This window comes from Lycium barbarum, chromosome 4, assembly GCF_019175385.1.
Source record: "Lycium barbarum isolate Lr01 chromosome 4, ASM1917538v2, whole genome shotgun sequence".
Taxonomy (NCBI): domain Eukaryota; kingdom Viridiplantae; phylum Streptophyta; class Magnoliopsida; order Solanales; family Solanaceae; genus Lycium; species Lycium barbarum.
In genome coordinates, this window is record NC_083340.1 from 119,538,895 (window position 1) to 119,554,190 (window position 15,296).

The 15,296-nt window shown below is 35.8% G+C and overlaps 2 protein-coding genes across 2 annotated transcripts; both read left to right on the forward strand.

Annotated features, from left to right (window-relative positions):
* Positions 1-290: 290 nt before the first annotated feature.
* Positions 291-5,428, forward strand: LOC132636286 (uncharacterized). Its single transcript, XM_060353090.1, has 9 exons — positions 291-496; positions 1,376-1,561; positions 2,234-2,363; positions 2,507-2,587; positions 2,733-2,932; positions 3,439-3,534; positions 3,681-3,774; positions 3,893-4,007; positions 5,046-5,428. The coding sequence occupies exons 1-8, from the start codon at positions 368-370 to the stop codon at positions 3,916-3,918; spliced, it is 942 nt and encodes a 313-aa protein (XP_060209073.1). The 5' UTR covers positions 291-367; the 3' UTR covers positions 3,919-4,007; positions 5,046-5,428.
* Positions 5,429-7,712: 2,284 nt separating this feature from the next.
* LOC132637711 (uncharacterized) lies at positions 7,713-9,983 on the forward strand. Its single transcript, XM_060354763.1, has 4 exons — positions 7,713-7,987; positions 8,170-8,752; positions 8,904-9,314; positions 9,642-9,983. The coding sequence occupies exons 1-4, from the start codon at positions 7,713-7,715 to the stop codon at positions 9,981-9,983; spliced, it is 1,611 nt and encodes a 536-aa protein (XP_060210746.1).
* Positions 9,984-15,296: the final 5,313 nt, after the last annotated feature.

Here is a 15,296-nt window from a genome sequence, read left to right on the forward strand (position 1 = left end):
CACAAAACATTCATAATAAAACAAAAAAACAGAACTTAGTTATATTGCTTAAAACCCTAAACCCTGGCACACACAGCTTCACAACATTCGCCGTGGGCAGTGGTTCAGGTAGCGATAGCAGCATGGATTCCCCAAAGTTAAAAAATGTTTCAGTTTGGGATTTGCCTGATGTCTCAAAGGGGAAATTGCCACCTCACCTTGAACTCCGAAGGACTCGTGTTCTTTGTGCTTCTTTAGCTCCCACTAATGTAAAAACCTCTCTTCTTTTTATTTTTTTCCTTTTCTTGATGATTGTTGTTGTTTTGTGTTTTTCACTTTTCTACTTCAGAAATTAGATAATTTGTTTTTGCGAGTTTCACCCCTCAACATGTATGTAATAATAATTTCTCTTTTATATAAATTTTTATGCAACGGAGGCGGGTTGTGCCAAAGGGCAAGTTGCCCCCTCCCCTTCCAAAGAACTCGAGTTCTCTGTGCTTCCTTAGCTCCCACTAATGTAAATCTCTCATCTTGTTTTCTCCTTTTCTTGATGAATGTTATTGTGGTGTGCTTTTCACTTTGCTAGTTCAGAATGGAGATAATGATTAAAAAACATAGTTGAACTACTCCGTCCCCTCAATTTATGTGATACAGTTTAACTAGACGCCGAGTTTGACAAAGAAAGGAACACTTTTGTAACTTGTGGCCTAAAACAAGTCATAGATATCTGTGTGACTGTAATTCATCTCATTAAGGGTAAAATGGGAATTTTAGAGTTAAATTATTGGTAAATATGGAAAAGTGTCATTCTTTTTGAAACATACTAAAAATGAAAGAGTGTCATATTATCATTTTTTCGTGAGTTTCACACCCAAACTATCAACTGTAACCTTTTTCAACCTGAACTATCACCATCTGTGTACTAGTTGAGTAGCTGGTGATAGTTCAGGTACGAAAAGGAAAACACGATTGGTGCTGACCACACTAGGTGCTACCGTGGTAGCAAGAGAGGTACGAAAAGGAAACAACTGATAGTTGGCCTAGTCAGCTTCGAGATTGTGTTTTAATATATAGATGGTGAAAGCTTAGGTAGAAAAAAGGAACAAATGATAGTTGGCCTAGTCAGTTTCGAGGTGTGTTTTAATACATAGATAGTGATAGTTCAGGTAGGAGAAGGCAACAACTTATAGTTGTCCTAGTCAGCTTCGAGATGTGTTTTAATACATATATAGTGATAGTTTAAGTAGGAAAAAGAAACAACTGATAGTTGGGGTGTGAAACTCGCGAAAAAGTGATAGTTCAGGTGTGTTTTTGACCATTAACTATTAAGAATTTGAGGTTTCCTTTACTGTTCTTATATTTGTTTTGTTTTTTTGTTTTCTTTTGGGGAGTGAAGACAGAGAAGGTACAATACTCAGGCGCCTATGCATCTATGGGTGTTGATAACAGCGTGCGCTTTGAGCAATTCCGCAATAACTTCAAAGTGGAAGTTGTGAGACTTGACGAGGACGAATTTGAGTTTGACATGATTGGTATCGATCCTTCTCTTGCCAACGCATTTTGCAGAATCCTCATTGCAGAGGTGCTCACCCCTTTTCGTGTTTTTTATCCCCACTTTTCTTCAAGGTTTCTGAATTGAATTTGTGCCGTGGTTAGGTTTTGTTTTATTGTTTGTTTCGTGCTTTTAGATAAACTATGAAGCTATTCATTCACTTAGTGGGGCTACATGGTAAAATTTCATTACTAATTGATATTTTTTTTTGATAATACAACAACATACCCTGTGTAATCCCACATGTGGGGTTTGGGAGGGTAGAGTGTGTGCTGGACTGCTGGTGATAAGTAAGGTAAATGGATGAAAACCAGCATCAAGTGAATGCTGGTGATCAGAAGCTATTACAAAGAAGAGCCTTACTGACTGGGAAGAGAACTAATAAAATCGAGCAAGGACTCTACATCCTGTGTTTCATGTACATCTGCCAGATTGCTCCAGAAAGAAAGCGAAGGAATGCAAAGAAAGTTAAAACTAATTACATTTTCCATTTTGTCTTAAAAATTTCTAGTTTGACTCTAGTTTGAGGTTCTTTCCTGCTTATCTATCAACAAGATGAACTCAATGATTGGGACATATGTATTTTTATTCCTCATAATAGATGCTGGCTTGTTTTGTTCCTCTACTTGAACTCTTGCTTGAATTGTGTCGGGCATTTGAGATGTTGATTAAGTTCATTTATTTTCCTTGGTTGTCATGCAGGTCCCGACCATAGCCATTGAAAAAATTCTTATTGCAAACAATATGTCCATTATCCAAGATGAAGTGCTCGCTCATAGACTTGGTCTCATCCCAATTAAGGTCGATCCAAGGCTTTTCGAGTATATGTCAGGTATTAGATCTTCTTGTAGTATCGTATGTGTAGTTACTATTGAGTTTCCTTTTAATCCCCCTCCCCCCTTTTCTCAAATAAAGGGTTTGCTTTTGATGGGAATTATGATGGCTAATTACCTTGTTTTTTTTTCCCCCTTCCAGAAAATGATGTTCCTAACGAAAAGAATACAGTTGTTTTCAAACTCCATGCTCGTTGTAAAAAAGGCAGTGAACGACTAAGAGGTACTATTATATGCTTATATCATGAAACTTTTCTCATCATTTATTTTTGCATTATCTGTTCATTCATGTGTGTGGTTCTCCATTTGATTGCCACTAGTCATGCGGGCTAATCAATTTTTCTTCATTTCTGTGTAAAAAATTGCAGTCTTGTCCAGTGAGCTGAAGTGGTTACCCAATGGAAGTGAATTGATACTAGCAACAGAAAGTCAAGCATCAAATTCGAGTGCAAAACCAAAAACTTACACTTCATTCAGCTGTAGTCAAGATACTCGACCAGAATTCTCGAATGACCCAATTGCCCCCAAAGATGCAGATATCATTGTAGCCAAACTCGGACCTGGTCAGGTAGACTTTGTGCCTTGTATGTTCTTGTTTGCTTCTTTCTGTTGAAAAAGAAAACAAAGGAAGAAAACTATTAGAGCAAATGTTTGAATTGTCGAACATTGTAGTATTGCTATTTGATCATCAGCTCTATGCTCTTTTATTATTTCACAAACTCTTTATAGGTGCACTTTTGCTAGTGCTTTCGTATCCTTTTCCCGCTTTGCATATTACTAAGTTATGATACTCTAGACAACCATTTGATACAGAAGTTTTGAAGATCTAAAATACCTATATCACCATTTAACTAAGATTCACAAAATTGTACCAACAACTTTTGACTCTTTGTATGTAGTGCACTCACTCATTCCACAAAATTTTGTTAGTGCTTTCTGGTTTGAACTTAAATACTAATACATATTTGTCTCTGTTAAACAGAAATTTTACCTTTACAAAATGTTTAGTGGTAAATTTTTTTAGAATTAAGGTGTTTAATTTACTTCTGGGGTATTTTTATGCCTCCTTTGTAGGAAATCGAGCTAGAAGCACATGCTGTTAAAGGCATGGGTAAGACACATGCAAAGTGGTCTCCTGTGGCTACCGCTTGGTACAGAATGCTTCCTGAGGTGACTGGAGATTTTTTCACAATATTCAATTTGATGTATATGGAATACCTTCTGACTATTAGTTTTCAGATTTCACTTCTTAAATTTGAACTCTAGCATATTTTTGGTAAATGCTGGGTTTTGATCTTTTTGTTTGCGTGCTGAAGGTTGTATTATTGCGAGATATTGAAGATGATGAAGCAGAAGCACTTGTGAAGAAGTGTCCGGTTAAGGTGTTTGACATCGAAGATATGGGTAAAGGTATAGCGACATATATGTCAGTCCTTGATTTAATTAGGTCACCAATTGCAGTGTTCGAAGCGGAAAAGCTGAAGCAATATTGATCTGTCCACTGTTTCTAACAAGCATTAATGTATAGGTAAAAAGAGGGCAGCTGTTGCATGACCAAGAGCTTGCACACTTTGTAGGGAATGCATCAGAGGAAGGGTGGGACAAGAATGTAGCATTGAGACGTGTAAATGACCATTTCATCTGTAAGTTGCAGAGACCTCCAAAAGCTCTTGGCATATCCTTTAAATAGAATAATATCTGTATCTTTGTCCCCTTATTATCTACTTTCTTGTGAGCTTAAATTCAAATTTTTTGGAGTGAATAAGTTAAAAAAAGCCCAAAACTATCATTATTTTGCGAGTTTCATATCTAAACTATTGGGTGTTCATAGAACCAAAAATATACCCTGGAGGAAAATGACATGCTACGTAAACATCAAGCTCCAAAAGCTTCTCCAAAGAGTTCCAAGTGGCAGTACATATGAATTAACATTGAGAGAACAGGTTAAAAGTTAAAACCCCTCCAAACTATCACTGTTTTGCGAGTTTCATACCTAAACTATTGGGTGTTCACAAAACCCCATAAACTCTTTGTGTCAGGTTGACTCATTTTAAGACTTTTTTCATTCCCACGCACCCTCAGCAAGTTATCCCAAATATTTTTCCATATATTCAACCAGCGGTTTTTAATCTAAAGGCAGTTATAGTCCAGGGGGTAATAGGAACACCCAATGGTTTAGGTATGAAATTCGCAAAATAATGATAGTTTAAGGGGGTTTTTAACACATTGACTCAGTTTACTGAGTTTCAATTTCTGTTTGGATTATTGAGGTAACTCTGATGAGATAATGATAATAATATATTACTTTGTCCAAGAAAATACCGGTAGTAATATATTAGCATTTTTTAATTGATTATAACTGATTAATTTTATTTCAGTCCGTGATGTGCTTAGAGACTTTAGGGTATTAAGAGGTTAACCTGAATTTACTCATCACATCGAAATTCTGCATGTTGAAGTGTTAGGTTAAGTGTAATATGTTAGAATTTGGTGCTTATTTTGAAGTTGCAGAATGAAATAGATTCTTATGCTTCAGGTTGATTGTAACATGAGAAAAAGTCATGCATATATTTCAGTTGCTGGATTAACGCAATTATGTGCTTCTCGGTGATAAATGATTTACCATTCCTTGGGGCTTGATCTTCGGATAAACTTGTGTTATTTCTTGTGAATTTTTCTAGTTACCATAGAGTCAACTGGAGCATTGCCACCTGAGGTGCTGTTTACTGAAGCTGTAAAGATTTTGGAAGAAAAATGTGAACGGGTGATAACGGAGCTGTCATGATCAGGTCTAAAGTATATCTGGATACCTACTCCTTTCCTCAGAGCCAAGGCAAGAGTTCAGCTTGGTTTCTTATGTGTATGATAGTGCCATTTTCTCTTTTCCTACATTCATATTTCCAAAGTTTTATTTGTCAGTTGTCTTCGGACACATATAGACAGGAATGGTAAAAGTGGGTGGTGCTTGTATTCCTCACTGCTTGTCTTCGGAAACACAAGTACGCGACATGTTAAAGTATCTAGTTTTGTTGAGGATGTGGTAAAAACTAACAGGTTTATAGTTCCTCCTGTGTTTGTCTTGCTTTATTTTTGCTCCTTGGGAGAGAAATGGACAAAAGGAAAGGTGTTTAAGAGCCCGTTTGGATTGGCTTACAGCTTAAAGCTGTTTGCAGCTTATAAGCTGAAAAAAATAAGTTGGGGTAGTCCAATTTATTTTTTTTGGCTTATAAGCTGTTTTCAGCTTATAAGCTGCTTTAGATAAACTAAGTCAAATGAGTCCAATTATTTTTTTGAGCTTATTTTAAGCATAAAATGACTTTAAGCTGGCCAGCCAAACACTCAAAAAAGCTGAAAACAGCTTATAAGCCAACTTATAAGCCAATCCAAACGGGCTCTAAAGCTTTTTCCCCACTTTATACATATTAGAACTGCTTTCTCAAAGATTGGACAACCAGTAAGGTTATTAGGAGTCATTTAGCCATAGAATTTTTTTCCTTTTTCCCAATCATTGTTTGGTCATACTTGGACTAAATTTTTGGTTAGTTTTCAGATGAGTTTTTCAAAATGGTTTGACTAGTTTTTCAAGAGAAAAATCTTTTTCCACTCACAAAACTTCCAACTTAGTGGGCGTTTGGCCATAAAAATTATTCACTTTTTTTCACTTTTTTTACTTTTAGCGTTTGGCCATAAAAATTATTCACTTTTCTCCGGAGTTGTATTCCGGAATACTAAAAACAAGAAAAACTTGTTTTTAAAAAATTTTCAACTTTTTTCACTTTTTTACACTACATTTCATTAAAAATTACAATTTCAAAAACTATGGCTAAACACAACTCCAACTCCAACTTCAAAAATTCCAAAAAAGTGAAAATGTTTTTGGTATTTATGGCCAAACGGGAGCTTAGTTTACTGGTTTTACGAAATTTTGGTTTCTAACTTTTTGCAATAGAATTCGTTTCTTTTTTCAGTCATTCAAGAGTGGAATAAATAATAATTCATCTAAGTTTCAGTAGTCTGAACAAATGCTTCAAAGTTATGTCAGCGTGAGTTTACAGCTAACTACACGACCTGTTTGATTGAACGAATATATACAGAGTGAATTTTATACTGTATGGCAGTGGTAAAACACCTGACAAGGGGTGGCAAATTTGGTAAAATCTCTTCTATTCAATTATTTTCCAGACCTGAGTTATAACAGAGTTAACATAAAATGAGGTGATATCTTCACATTTTGAGATATAATAAACCCAAACATTTTGTAAAACATGTTATGATATGCTTAAGGTTACACTATTCATAGATTTCATGATAACCATGACGACGCCCCTCTGTATTTTTGGTAAACCAGATCATCATTTGGGCTCATATACTAAAAAGATAGTCCAACAAATAGTTCATACACACTTGACACTTCTAACTAGGCCCATCATACAAAAATGGTCCAAGAAATTTGTCCATACAAACAAGAGGAGCATTCTTATTTGGTAAAATTTCACAAATAACTACCTTTTAAGGGTTAAATATTGGGCGTAGCTATATGTTTAGTATTTACGCATCGTAGCAAACACTGTAGCTTGTTTCAGCGACTGTGTATTTGTGTATTCAATATTATAACTAGATGCATTCATGAATACAGTCGCTGGATTTTGCTGAAATAATTGTGTAATTTGCTGGAATCATGGGATAAAATCTCGTATATATGGCAATCCAAATAAAATCTTCCTGAAATCACTCTCAACAACCTGACTTCATAATGTCACACGATTCTTCAATTACTTCAACAACAACAACAACAACCCAGTGAAATCCCACAACGTGGGGTCTGGGGAGGGTAGAGTGTATGCAGACCTTACTCCTACCAAGGTAGGACGACTATTTCCGAAAGACCCTCGGCTCAATAAAAAAGCATAAAAAGAGGTCAGATAAGGCTAAGAGATTCAAAGAGACATGGAAATGAAATAACGCAAGCGACACAGATAACATACGATTTTTCAATTACTTCATTAATTCAAATTTAAAATCTTCTCCAAAAACGTGAAAACAGAGCATATCCTTTCAAAAAAATTGAATTCAAATATTCAAAAAATATCCAGAAAAATACGTCAACATTCAAATGCGAATACACCACGTTTGTAGACATCCAATTTGCTGTTGTTCGTGTTAGTTTCTACTGTTTCATTAGTGTTGATGTATGCCGAAATTGTTGTAGTGTTTTCATCGAAATTATATACGTTAATTGATTGGGAATTTTGAAGGTAGATATTAGTTCAAATGATGTTGAAGATGAAAGGTTAGTTTTACGTTGATTTTTGTTGGTAATCAACAAAGCGGCATTCAAATACAAAAATATGTCAAACATAACTGCAGTTATTCGACATTCCGGGTTTTGGAACGCTGAGAATTGTTTTGTGAATTACACAATAGATGCAATCGTTTTCAAAGATTATGCCTCATATGATGATTTGGTTGCTGCAATGGCAAATCAGGTGCGAATAGATACAACTATAAAAACCATCAATATCAGATACATGATGGAGGGTGATTCTATGCCTCTTGAAATACACAATGACATGTGTGTCAGGGTGTATGTTGAACTGATAAAAGAGAATAAGCTGTTCGGGATGTATCCGTTGGGTATTATATATATTTATATATATATATTTCTATATCTTAGTTTTATTCTTAAGTGAGTGTATTAAACATAACTGGTTATATTTGTGTCTGATTGGTATGTGTGTTCTAAGTTGAAAGATTGCATAATGAATTTATCTGTATTGGCTGTTGAATACAAATCTGAATTTGCAGCTACACCATTAGGTGTATTTCAGAACAATGTGTGTGGAAATTAAAGGCTTCAAGTATTAACAGATCAACAATGTTCAAAATCAAAGAGTTTGTGGACAAACACACTTGTCCGTTGAAGGATAAGGGGTATTCTTGTAATCAAGCAAGTAGTGGTTTTGTAGTAGACATTATTAAACCAAAAATAACAAATTATAAGAGGAAGTACACGCCAAGGGATATAATAGATGATGTGATAAATGAATTTGGTGTGGAAGTTTCCTATATGAAGGCTTATCGTGCTAAAGAAAGGGTTGTGACGGAGTTGAGGGGGGATCCAGCTGATTCATACAAGAAATTACCTGGATATGTTTACATTTTGGATAAAACGTACCTAGGTTCTTATATAAGAATGCTCAAGAATACTGGGAATGAGTTCTTGTATCTGTTTGTTGCACTGTATGCCTTTATAAAAGGGTTCGACAATTGTCGTCCCACCATAGTTGTAGATGGCAGCCATCTCAAATCAGAATACAATGGGACATTTGGTTCGGCAAGTACTTTGGATGGTACAGGTATTCTAAAAATACAGTTTCTGATTATTTGTGTAAGCATGAATACATTTACTGTTACTAATTCAATAACTGAAATACATTTTTTTTGTGTGTTGAACCGTATTTGCAGGGAACATACTTCCTCTAGCATATGGCGTTATTGATTCAAAGAATGATAAGTCTTAGACATGGTTCTTTTTGCAGTTGAGGGAATCATATGGGATACGGGAGAACATGTGTATTGTGTCTGATAGACATGAAAGCATCATCAAGGCTGCATCTAGAATTTATCCTGGTGTTCCTCATTTTGCGTGCATATGGCATCTTTGGAAGAATGTATATAGTAGATATAGGAAAAGTCACGAGATGTTGAGTGGAGTGTTCTATTCAATGGCAAACGCATACACGCAAGAAGAGTTTGGTATGTTAATGGAAAAGGTTGAGAAGGTGGATATTCGTGTGAAGGAATACTTGGATTTGGCTGGAAGGGAAAAGTGGGCTAGGCTTTATGCTCCAGTTAACAGAGCATGGACTATGACATCAAATATTGCTGAGTCTATCAATTCAACAATCGTGCAAGCAAGAGAATTGCCAATCTATGATTTCCTTGAAGAAGTTAGGATGATGTTTGGATGATGGAATCACACCAACAGACAAAACGGTTCATATACATTCACTACTCTTGGGAAAAAATTCAATGAGTTGCTATCTATCAATGAGTATAAATCGACGCGCATGAAGGTTTGTTTTCGTGTTCTTATTATGTATTTGTTATTGCTAGCCATGTTGAAGGCAGTTTTGAATTGTAAGAAGTAGCTTTCTGATAAGTTTATCCAGTTGTGTATTTAAAAAATGCACCTGCAAAAAATTGAAGACAGTATACTGTAGATCTGTATAGTGTATGCAACCATACTTAACTCCAATTTAATTGTTGTTTCTTAGGTAATACTAGCAACTGAATACTTGCATACCGTAATTGATGATGGACGACGTTTCATAGTTTATCTTGAGAAGAAAACTTGCACTTGTAAAGAGTTTCAAATAGAGGAGATGCCATGCCCACATGCTCGGGTTGTTCTTAAAAGTAAGAATCTAACAGCAGACAACTACTGTTCAAACTTATATAAACCGGAGACTGTTGTGAAGACTTATGATGTCCCAGTGTATCCTCTGCCCGATAAGAGTGTGTGGAAAATACCTGCATCCATCTCTGAAGATATAGTTCTGCACCGAGATATAAGAGACCTCCCGGAAGGCCAAAGAAGAAATGCGATAAGCCTTTAACTGAATTACTACCAAATAAACGTTCAAATTCGTGTAGTAGATGTGGACATGAAGGTCACAATAGGCGCTGTTGTAGGAATGAGCCTAGAAGAAAATAGTTCAAATTTTAGTTTTTCTTCTGATTTTTGTGTTTTTGATGTTACATGCCTGTTTTAGTATGGATTTTAGTCATCTATATCTGTTTCGATGGTTGAGTATAACAATTCTATATTGTGGTGTATTTCATTATAAGTGAATTGATGATCTGTTTGTTGTGTATTCATTGAGTTTTCTTATAAAATATTAGAATATAGTATGTATATAATACATAACCCATATTATGGGTTATGTATTCAGTTTTATTTTAGAACACAGTGTATATTGAATACAGAAACCATTATTGGTTTATGTATTTAGAATACAGTATGTATTATTGAATACATAAACCATCATAGGGTATGTATTCAGTTTTATTTTAGAACACAGTGTATATTGAATACAGAAACCATCATTCGTTTATGTATTTAGAATACAGTATGTATTGAATACATAAACCATCATGGGTTATGTATTCAGTTTTATTTTAGAACACAGTGTATATTGAATACAGAAACCATCATTGGTTTATGTATTTAGAATACAATATGTATTATTGAATACATAAACCATCATGGGGTATGTATTCAGTAAAAAAATAGAATATCAAATACAGTTAAACAGTGAAACACCAAAAAATGAATACACCAACATGGAGTGTATTGACTAAAAACAGTTAGCAGAACAAATACAGTTTTCAAATCAGAATACAGCTGTGTAATTTAGAAAAGAAGACTGTATATACCAAAATGAGATGTATTCATAACAAAGTCACTGCACAAATTGTGCATCCATTACTAGAAATGTGCATTTGTAGCCATGAAAAACACAACCATAAAATCTGATATGGACAACATCATAATTTGATTTACAATTGCTGGTCTAACTGACTAAAGAAACTAAGTAATAACTATTTTTTCAACATTCTCAAAATCTATCACTGCTCTAACTGGCTTTGGAGGTGCCTCATCATCACTTATCGCCTCAGCTTCCATCTTCTGCCGAGCGTAATGCCATAAAAGTGCAGCATATCTGCTACGCAGTAACTCAACATCAAAATCTTCAGCTGGTATACCATTTCCCGAACTCAAATACTCCGCATATGTAGCAACATAAACCCCACAATCCCCGCAGATAGAAAAACATATAAATGTATTTAGATAGATGGCTGATCTGCGTATTTAAAATGAGCAAAAATAGTAAACACGCATACATGCTACTGGCCCTTTGTTGTGGCAGAATTTCAACATACACAACCTCAAACCTATCAGCCTTGGCTTTTTCTTTGTATGCTGGGTGACCATCCCAATCAATACCTTTCTTTAATTGATAGAAATCAGTGATGTGTAAGTAGAGTGGAAATAGTGAGGACAACTTGTGTATTTCAACCTTAACAGCTGCATCATGGCCTGATGCTCTGTACGAATCGTATACATATAGACGTCTGTCCATGAAGGATAGAACCCAACAACCAGTGATTTTTATCTTTCATGTTCACTAGGATAAAGACATTATCAACCATATGCCACGGTAGAGTGCAAATCATCCGGTGGCCTTTCACATATTCACATAAAACATCTTCTGGATTTCCTAGGTTTGTGACACCATCCGGATCACCATAGGATTTAGATATGGCATCAATTCTTGTGTTGCAAAGACAATACAGTGGTTAACTTGTATGTGCTATTGGTGTCATACTTGCATTTCTTGCGTAGGTAGTAAAAAATCACATCAATGTGCTGGAAAAGGATAATACTGGAAAAGGATACTAACAGTTAGCGTTTAATACTTGAGAAAACCGTTAAATACAGTACAATATTAGTGAAAAAAATAAAGCTGTATCGCACCTCATCATTCAACAACTTCCCATCCATTGCTAACAGGTAAAACCAATTTTTATCGTTGATCTTCTTAATACCACAATCCAAAAAATACGGCAGTGTTGCCTTCCCCTTTTTGTAATGGCCATCTTTGCTCTTTCTATAAAGTATATACAAATACATATCAATAATATTTTTTTTTTGGGACAATGACAACATTGATACATATCAGTAATATAATGGGAGTTATCTCTATAAAACAAATAATTACGAAAGATGAAATAACTTACTTGCGCCTAACTAGCAGCCCATCCCTAATCCATTTTAACTCTGTCGAAACTGTTTTATCAGGAGCCACAGGGATGCAACACTGCTCAAATGGGTGTTTTTTTGTCAAATATTGCAGTCAACTTACTTGAACTGCCTGCTTGAATAGAGTAAAATTACATTAAAAATTGGACCACAAAAAATAAATACAATCGTAAAACGAACTATTTGATAATACATACCAGAAGCTGAACCAAAATTTGACAGATAGGGAGATATTTGCAACGGTCCAGGACGCCTATCCTTACGCAATGTCATTACAATTGTCGATATGGTTCTTTGCAATGGAAGCAACTCGTCAGCCAACTCAAACTGAGTTTCCTGATGAATCGCGTGTCCTTGCTTTTGAGCATCAACATTGTATGATGTCAGCTGTTTTGAATCATGTTCATCAAGATCAACATGGGCAACATCGTCGACCAGTGCATCGACGATTTTATCATCATTTGAATGTGTCACGACCCAACCGGAGGGCCATGACGGGCACCCGGTGCTAATCCACCCGGGTACCTCTTATCGTACTCTCATATTCACATTTAGGTGAGACACATGGCTTACTCATAATTTATATGCATCAATAGTGCTAATCTCGTTGGGCAACAACACATCTATATCATCATCAATAACAATGCCCATATCCATATATACAAGCCGATGAAGCTATCAAAATGATATAAAAAATATGAGCCGACAAGGCTAAGGACATCTAATCATATACAACTGTCTACGAGCCTCTAAGAAGAGTAGAGTATGTCACATCATATAGGCGGGAAAGGACCCCGCCATGCCCATAGGTATGTACACAAAAGAATAATACCAAAAGCTGTAGCTCCGGATGAAATGGAGCTCCTCAATGCAGTTCCTGAATAAGATATCTATGGATCAAGCCTCTCTCCCTGTCCACCTGCGGGCATGACGCAGCGTCCACAAACAAAATGACGTCAGTACGAATAATGTACTGAGTATGTAAAGCATAATCAACATCATAACAAGAGAATAAGAGACAACATAAGAAATAGCATAAGATGGGAGAATCAGAAGATAGTAGTCATCATCGTAATTACTTACTTTTCTTTCATAGGGACCTTCCATTTCTAGTGCGTGCTTGTGTACATACATATATACATATACAAATATCCATATCCGTATCCATATTCAAATCCGTATTTATATACGTATTCACATCCATAGCATATACGACCATGAAGGTTTGGTGGTTTCACATACTCGGCCATGACAAGGCTCGGTGTCGTACATACCTGGCCCTACCAAGGCTCAGTGTTATCCGTACCCAACTGCAGTGGTGTGCGCACAATAGATATCATACCTGGCCATATAAGCTGGGTGTTACATAATAGTCATATATATACTTAGGCACGTATACATAAAAGTCCATAAGTATCATCAACATCATTCCCATTATCGTTTTCGTTACATCTATCCTTATAGGATCAATTATCATATAAAGGAAGTACTAGTATCGTGAAAGTATCGAGAATTATGAGCTTTGGTACTCTTAGAGGTAGAGTCATTTATAAATCATTATGGAACTCATGAAAGGATATATATATATATATATATATATATACACACACACATATAGCAAGGGAACCATGCCTTAATGAAAGAAGGGTTAACCTTACATGCCTCTTCGACTTCTTAACTATTTAGCGTTCATCGTTGGAGCTTGAATAATCTACATTTAGAAGGATTCATACCATGGTTAAGCCTTAATGATACTATTCAATTCAAACTAGGATAATTCATGTTCTAATGAAAATTGGGCAGCATTTCCCCTATTTCGTCAACTTCCACTATATCACAAAACAACTCCCAACAACCACAATAATATCCACAATATCATAATCAAGTATTCACATTCTACTTAGCCTTCAAAATTCATCCTTACGTTTAACTTATGCTAGCAACTTCATACCCATTTTAGCACATTTTCATAATAATGCTTCCTCATCACCATTATTACCTTCCATAGCAAGATTATATCCATATCATACTAAGAATCATAACTCAAGTTAGCTTACTACTCAAAAACATCATAAAAACTATATTTAGAACTCATCTTCTACTTTCTCCTTCTACCCAAGTTGTTCAACAACTAAACATTCTTGATAACATGTAATAAGTATGAAAACTAACCTTTTTATCTCATAAGAATGAGATTTGGAGCAAGCTATCAACTTATATGAAACCCTAGCTTCAATATCCAAAGAATTCTTGGAGTCTAATAACCCTAGCAAGGCTTCTAACACATGGGTCTCTTGATTCTTGCCTCTTGATATTTAATCTCCCTTGGATTTTGGCTTGGATTAGTTTATGGAGTTGAAGAGAGGGTTTTTGGAGAGCCTTTGGATCTGATTTGGTGAAATGAAATGTCCAAATGAAGTGGAGTAAATTATATAAAGCGGAACTTAAACCTGTCGGGCAATTCTGCGCTAATTTTGACGGGCCGTCAAAATTCCTACAGACCATCAAAATGGTCCGTAGAACTGCCCAGCCAAATATGGATCACTGTGGCCATTTTAGCTGGGCTGGTGCAGTTTGATGGGCCGCAGAATTTTCCGCGGGCCGTCAAAATTCCCGCGGGCCGTCAAATGGTCCGTAGAAATTTTCCGCTCAGACGGTCTGTCGTAAAACACCCATAACTTTTTACTTAGACATCACATTGATGAACGGTTTGTTGCGTTGGAAACTCGACTCGAAGAAATTCAATTTGGACAAAAGAAACACACCAAAACTCCTCATATTCTAGGAGATATGCCTCCCCCAATCTGGACCAAAATCCTGTCCGAAAATTTTGCAAAGTTTTACCAAAGTTCCCACAAACTCCATTCCTTTATTTGTTTGTTCTTAAATCCTTCCATAGCTCATTTCATGGGCTTAAATCCCCATAACCATAATATGGGAACATGTAATCTCATATATCCTAAGGTAACTCCCGTTTCCACGATTAGGACAACTAACGCCTAACGAATCTCAACGGACGAAACTACGAGGTGTAATAGAATGGCTATGTATGCTTGCAGGATCAACATGAGCCACATCACTTGTTTTTTGTTGAGGTGTATTAATA

Bases quoted from the DNA above. Each gene is read 5' to 3' on its own strand.
- LOC132636286 (XM_060353090.1), top strand. From the start codon at position 368: ATGTATGTAATAATAATTTCTCTTTTATATAAATTTTTATGCAACGGA. The intron at 497-1,375 runs GTAAATCTCTCA...TGGGGAGTGAAG, and splicing joins CTTCCTTAGCTCCCACTAAT to ACAGAGAAGGTACAATACTC. The intron at 3,775-3,892 runs GTATAGCGACAT...ATTAATGTATAG, and splicing joins CATCGAAGATATGGGTAAAG to GTAAAAAGAGGGCAGCTGTT.
- LOC132637711 (XM_060354763.1), top strand. From the start codon at position 7,713: ATGTCAAACATAACTGCAGTTATTCGACATTCCGGGTTTTGGAACGCT. The intron at 8,753-8,903 runs GTAAGCATGAAT...TTCTTTTTGCAG, and splicing joins TACAGTTTCTGATTATTTGT to TTGAGGGAATCATATGGGAT. The intron at 9,315-9,641 runs GTTAGGATGATG...GTTGTTTCTTAG, and splicing joins TCTATGATTTCCTTGAAGAA to GTAATACTAGCAACTGAATA.